Raw genomic sequence first — 6,790 nt, 5'->3', positions numbered from 1 at the left:
TTGAGAATGTGCCAACGACTTTGTATTCGGCTTGTATCTCAAATTCGCGCCTCTCCCGTGTCTCGCACAGCAATTCACGTCCAAGTACCGCAACACGATCAACAAGGCCGTCGACTACCTGGTGCGCAACATCGGCGGCGTGGAGGACGAGTACGCCATCGCCGTGACGACGTACGCGCTGCACCTGGCGCTGCACCCGACCAAGGACGTGGCCTTCAACCTGCTCGAGTCCAAGGCGCACTCGGACGGCGACCGCAAGTGGTGGAACCAGACGCTGCCCGCATCCGAGCTGCGCAACCCCTGGCACACGCGGCCCAACTCGCTCGCCGTCGAAATGACGGCGTACGCCCTGCTCACGTACCTGCAGCGCGGGCTCGTCGCCGACGCCATGCCCATCCTGCACTGGCTGCTGGCGCAGCGCAACGCCCACGGCGGCTTCGTCTCCACGCAGGTACACATACATCGGATCGGATGCACTCCGAGTGTACTCCGAGGAGGGTACTCCGAGGGTACTCCGAGGGTACTCCGAGGGTACTCCGAGGGTACTCCGAGGGTACTCCGAGGGTACTCCGAGGGTACTCCGAGTACTCCGAGGGTACTCCGAGTGTACTCCTAGTGTACTCCTAGTGTACTCCTAGTGTACTCCACGTACTCCAAATGAAACTCCAGATGTGGTACTCTGTATTCTACTGACTTACCTCATTCGGCCCGCAGGACACGGTGCTCGGCATGCAGGCGCTGTCGGAGCTGCTGCAGCGCACCGCCTCGCCGCCCTCCAACGTGGTGGTGACCTTCTCGTACCGCGCCGGCGGCGGCCAGACGTCCAGCATCAGCATCAACCGGGTCAACTCCATGATCCTGCAGAAGCAAGAGGTGCGTGCGGCTCATTTAGGGTTGAAAATTTCCAAAATTTTCCGGAAAATTTTCGAAAACTTTCCGAAAATATACGGAAAATAACGGAAAACTTTCCAAAATCTGGGACATTTTTCATTTTTCCCGGATATTTCCCGGAAACTTCCCAAATTTTCCATAAATTTTCCGGAAACTTTCCAGGGCTTCCAGCCCTAGGCTCATTATAAGAAAGGACAGGGAGGGGTAAAGAATCGGTCTGTAATCCACGACGTCCACCTCCTCCTCCTCCCCCCGCAGGTGCCGCGCGGGGTCCGCGAGGTGCAGATCAGCGCCACGGGTAGCGGCCTGGCCCTGGTGCAGGTGTCGTACAGCTACAACGTGAACGTGACCGGCGCCTGGCCGCTCTTCACCCTCGACCCGCAGGTGGACAAGAACTCCGACAGCAACCACCTGCAGCTGTCCATCTGCTCCGGGTGAGTCTACCACGGCATCGCACAAGTATGAAATATTTCACAGTAAAATATTGAGAAAAAAGAAATATTATCAGAAAATAAAAAGAAAAAATGAAACTCGTCAGGAAAAATTTTACGTTTACAAAAAAAAAAAAAATACTGGAAAATTAAAATCCTTTCTTTTGCAGGTTCGTGCCCAACCAGGTCGCCAACGCGAGCAACATGGCCGTGATGGAGGTGTCCCTGCCGTCGGGCTTCACGGTGGACCGGGACGCGCTGCCCAGCCTCGAGCAGTCGCAGCACGTCCGGCGCGTGGAGACCCGGGACCAGGACACCGTGGTCGTGCTGTACTTCGACAAGGTAAGGATGGGGTCGGCGACGACCGCATAGCCGACTGACTGTCATCGTCACCACAACGGCTCTCATGTGTGTGCGTGTGTGTGTGTGCAGATGGTCCGGAGGGAGTACTGCCCGACCGTCTCGGCCTTCCGCACGCACAAAGTGGCGCGACAGCACGCGGTGCCCGTCGTGCTCTACGACTACTACGACCAATGTGAGTTCTCACTGTTACACGAACAAAGAGAGTTGGCTAAAGAATAGCCAATGCATCCGCTAATATGGTCTTAGATCACAAATATTAACTCACTTAGCTAATTCTTAGCTTTCACAGGTTGTTGCTCTTTTTGCTAGAAAACTGTTGAGGTGAATGTTATAGCTCTATTAGCTAACAATCTATTCTAAGGCCATATTAGCGAATGCAATTAGCTAATTTAGCTGATTCTCCCGCCCCCTCCCACCCCTCGTGGTATTTCGACCACTTTCACTACTTGTTCACTTGTTTTGCAGCTCGCCGAGCGCGCGCCTTCTACGAGCCCCGCAAGGCCACGCTGTGCGACATCTGCGACGACTGCCCGTCCACGTGCGCCGTCGGGCCTCGCACGGGCGAGAGGCTCACCGACGACGGCTCGGCCTCGGAGCCGGGCGCCGCGGCCGCGCTGACGGCGTCCTGGGGGGCGCTCCTCGCCGCCAGCCTCGCCGTCCTGGCCTGGCTGCTCTAGCCTCGAGCGTGGAAAGTCATGTTGACACGTCAACGGATGGGAAGTGTTTTGCGTGGAGTGCAGCTAGAGTAAAGTCTGTGACTATTTGTATATAGGTGGGTGGGAAGGAGTCTCGTGTAAATGCGTGAATGCGTGAGTGCTTAATGTGTGAGAGAGGTAGAGTGAGAGAGAGGAAGATGTTGTGATGAAATTCCCTGGTAGCGCCGATTTGGTGATGCGCATTAAAACGCTCTAGAAAGGGGACACATGTTAAACGCATTTCATATGCAATGCGTATAAAATGTGTTACTTTTATGAAAATTGACGTGCGCATTGCATTTAATGCGCATGAAGTGCATTTGTGCAACTAGAGATGAAGGAGCTAATAATTAATTGTGTATTCTGGTCATTAACATACTTTAAGAAGATGCTGAAGGTAGAATGAGTATATACCTCGCCTTTTGTTCCCTGCAGTAGATAACTTTCAATTATTTTAAACCACGACTGAGATAGGGAATGGATTCAGGGGTTAAAAGTATTAGCACCACCCTAGTTTCTAATTTAAGACGTCATGATTAACGTAATGTACCTAATTAAATAACATTTAAGACATGTTCAACTTAACAGGAACTGCGAGTACTGAACACGTATCATTGTTACTGCTGTTAATTTATTCACTATATGTATAACAAATCTATTGGAAATTGTTAGAGTTTTTACATAAACTGCATTGAGATTGAGCCGGCACACAGAGCGGAAGGTGTGTATGCTTGGCTCCGTCGTAGGATACTATTGAAAGCAGGCTGTGATTTCATTTCCAATTCGTAGCAGTCAGAAACAAAATAAAACCGAAATAAAACACTCAGTTCTCTTCTTTGAAAACCTACGTCATGTGCTAAACATTATCACTTGATTTTTTCCCACATATTGGTTTTTGAAATGCTCCTCTCTAGCGATTATTTATTTAAAAATCCTTAACATAACATTACAAACACACAACACACACTCAATCCTTATGCCACAAGGTGTGCACAATTTGGCCCAAAATTTTTCGCAACTTAAATTTGGCGTCTGGGAGAAATGAGAAGCAAAATACGAAAACTCGAGCATGTAATGCTCACTGTACATGCTATGTACACTGATTAATCAGTGTGCATGCACGCGCACAGATTAATCAGTGTACAATGGTCACTGTTAAGTTTTCAGAGTATTTTGAAAATAAAATGAAGTAGTTATTTTTGAAGTTTCATATGGTGGTGTGCATGAAAATTGTTAGTTGTTTACCACTCTGGCTCTTTACGGGGGGCGCCTACCTCTAGTTGGCCCGCAGGTCGGCCTCGCACCTGCGGGAAGTACCCCTGGTAGGCAAACCCGCAGGGCATGGTAAGTGTCCGGCGGGGTTGCCTATATAGGCGAAGCTCTGACGTCGTTGTTGTAACCATCGAAGTTAAAGTATCGCATCGCGTGCTTCGGCTCTCATTCAGCGCGAGGCTGGTTAAACAATGGCAGCCCTAACTCATTATCTCGTTGTGACGCAGCGTGTGCAGTCCGGAGCATTGCAAGCATTCACCATGACCCACCTCGGCGTCGTCTGCATGGCCCTGCTGCTGCTGCTGCTGCTCGTCGAGTACAGAACGACGAGCACCGCGATAGCAGCGTCGCACTTCATCAATAACCTCGCAGTGAGTGTTCTGAAGAGTAAGACACTACACTCAGAAAAGTATTGACCCATGCCGTGAGAAATTCTTTCAAGGGTTACAGGAAAATAATTCAACGATGTAAAATTAAAACCTAAGATGATTGTAATCTGTCTCACCAGGGCCCGTTCCGACTCGTCATCGACCACTTCGAAGCCTGTCCGGTCAGCACTGGCGATGCCGGTCCTCTGTACAAGGATATATACTGGCGTGCCTATCACGGCCGCAAGAATACCGACCTCCCGTACTACTGGATCAACGTGACGACCCTCTTCACTTTCGACGACTCGTATAATGTAAGATTCCTCACATTTCACACGACTTCGGCGAGAGATGTTATATCTCCAAACCCTGACTATACCGAGTACGATACAAATTGACAGTTGGAGTCTTCCTTCACATACCATTGAGCGCGTTACACTCGAAGTTCTTGACTGGAGCTCGTGTTCTTCTGCAGCTTGATATGAACTGGGCCTCGTGGAGTTCTCGCGGCGGATGGAAAGAGAACGCATACGTGATGAGGCCGGGTCCCTTCTGCAAAGTTGTTTCATCTCATGACCCTGATTTCTGGCGCAGATTAATGATCGCCACATTCGACGACCCGAACCGAGACTGCCCCTTCGCTCCAGTAAGTAAAACTCAGCACCAGCACCAGAGTAACACACGTCAATTTCGACTATTCCGGTCGATTCCGAGCAATCGTAATCGCAATACTTTCGTTTTCAGGGATACTATGAAATCAAGAATATTTCATCTGAATTTTCTTCTTTTAAAAAGGTTCCTGTATTTTTCTACGGCACTTGGAGAATCAGCACCCGTCTGGTTAAGGAATCCACGCAGAACGCAGTGGCTTGCCTCTTAATTTTCGTGAAAACCGTGCCTAAATCGTAGCGAACCATTAAACGGACGTGCTCTGACTTTAGCTTCTAACTCTTTCATAGAATTTCACTGGGCTCAGCCCGCGGCTCGCTCTGGGGCATTGGCTGCAGCAACACTGAGTCCTTGGAATGGCTTCAAGCGACGTGGTGATGCTTGGGACAACGAAGGGGTACCTCACTCACGAAATCGGTGTACGAGCTTCTTAAACAAACAATTCTGAAGGGAAAAGGGATCGCAAATCATCACAGCAAAAATTAATTCACAGGTCAAAAGAGAAAAACAGAACTAAAAAAAATGAAAAACTAAAACTAAGGGAGAAGTGAGGGGGGGGGGGGGCGCACGTTTATTCCTTTTGGAAGGGGCAGTCTTGGGTGTTGTATCTTTGATGTTCACTGATTAAAAGACTTGTAAAATAATGACTCTTTGGGTTTCCACTGAAGACTGACGTTTATTTTAATCACGGGAATATTTATAGACTTTAACAAGTGAATGTGGATCTGAATGTGCATGGTTGCCAACTGCTATCTCAACATTGGGGACTGTCTAAAAAAAGTCTAGGCGGGCTGTTGGGTTGGCAACCGTAGTTGTGCACTTGTAAGTGTTCATCTCGGTTGCACTTGTTGGCGAGCCCTTTAGGCAGGCCATCGCGGCCTGGTGACCGCCGAGGGGATCGCCTGCAAAGCGTTATGGGAGGGACGCCACTCGTGTCATTATCTGCGAATGGTTTCACCAAGAAAAGTATGGAATTATCAGCACCGCAGGCACCCTGACAACACTATACCCATCCAAAATGGCTCAAAATCGCGAAAAAAAGCGACTGCGAGTAGGGCAGGGCAACAAAAACACAGGGCCTTACCCACTGGTATCGCGTGCTTTTCAGCACCGTTCATTTGGAGCAGATATCGCAGCAAATAGACAAAAGCCCTCGCCGACCTCGATGTGACGCTCGCCAGGGTCGGTGCGCCCGGCGGTGCGACGTGCACTCACACACAAGCTTCCCCCGGCGTTAGCCATGCCCCTCGCCCCTCTGCGTCGTCTGCTTCTCTACTGCTGCTGGTCGAGCACCGGACGTCACCGTCGAACAACGCAGATGCAGCGTATCACTCGGTATCACTTCATCAATAACTTCGCAGTGAGACTGTAAGGACGCTGCACGCTCTACCATACTCCCTCACTCCCACCCTTTGTTTTTCCAGTGTACATTAAACGGATCGAATGGTGCACCGCCAAACTGTAATGAAATTGTAACTTCTAATCTCTGATTTAATACACAATTAATAAAAAGGTATTAACACATTAACTATGAATTGTAATGAATTGTAATTTTTTGACTTCTTATTCCCTTTGTGCTTTTAACTTAACACCTCGATTTCAAATGAAGGTATCACATTGCCTCAACTAGTCTCAATTTTCATTTCGGTTCCCCAACATACCAAATTGCAGTTGCACACCTACAGGTGTTAAGCAGTTGCACACTTAGTTTATCAGTGTACACAATTTAACTATAGTGACTACTGCTTGAATTTTATACTTAAGTTATCAAGAAACAATTAACTATTACTTACTACACCTTTCGCACCATTGCAAATACCTCGCAAGTCGCAATATGGCCCGTGCTCCGGGGTCCCACGAGCCACCCGCAGGGACCCACGGTGATTCCGGTGCAAAAAGGGGATAAAATTAATTTTCAGGTAGTTTAACGATTCAGATAAAAAATAGTTATAGCAAACAGTTGGTTAAACTGTACTGGCCCACCACAGGTCATGGAGCAGCCGCATACAGCTTTTTCCGAACAGACTATAGGCGCCGTTTAGGACCAAATTATTTTTTTTCAACGAATGTGAAAAAGAGGGAGTACCCACCCCGCTTTTAC

At 48.9% G+C, this 6,790-nt stretch overlaps 2 protein-coding genes across 2 annotated transcripts; both read left to right on the top strand.

Moving 5' to 3' along the window:
- Window positions 1–7: 7 nt before the first annotated feature.
- Window positions 8–3,202, top strand: LOC127752318 (thioester-containing protein 1 allele R1-like; the record flags this gene model as incomplete). The annotated part of the gene is made up of 6 exons (XM_052277272.1): window positions 8–451; window positions 715–873; window positions 1,150–1,325; window positions 1,493–1,664; window positions 1,755–1,857; window positions 2,151–3,202. Coding segments are annotated over 6 exons (1,266 nt in total), but the record flags the coding sequence as incomplete, so codon positions are not given.
- Window positions 3,203–3,879: 677 nt separating this feature from the next.
- LOC113204072 (uncharacterized) lies at window positions 3,880–5,224 on the top strand. The gene is made up of 4 exons (XM_026419073.2): window positions 3,880–4,023; window positions 4,161–4,334; window positions 4,496–4,666; window positions 4,765–5,224. Exons 1-4 carry the CDS (start codon window positions 3,913–3,915, stop codon window positions 4,927–4,929), a joined length of 621 nt encoding a protein of 206 aa, XP_026274858.1. The 5' UTR covers window positions 3,880–3,912; the 3' UTR covers window positions 4,930–5,224.
- Window positions 5,225–6,790: the final 1,566 nt, after the last annotated feature.

This window comes from Frankliniella occidentalis, unplaced genomic scaffold (assembly GCF_000697945.3).
Source record: "Frankliniella occidentalis isolate FOCC.00 unplaced genomic scaffold, Focc_3.1 Scaffold9, whole genome shotgun sequence".
Taxonomy (NCBI): domain Eukaryota; kingdom Metazoa; phylum Arthropoda; class Insecta; order Thysanoptera; family Thripidae; genus Frankliniella; species Frankliniella occidentalis.
The sequence above is the reverse complement of the archived record's forward strand: the minus strand, read 5'-3'. Positions and strand labels throughout refer to the sequence as shown.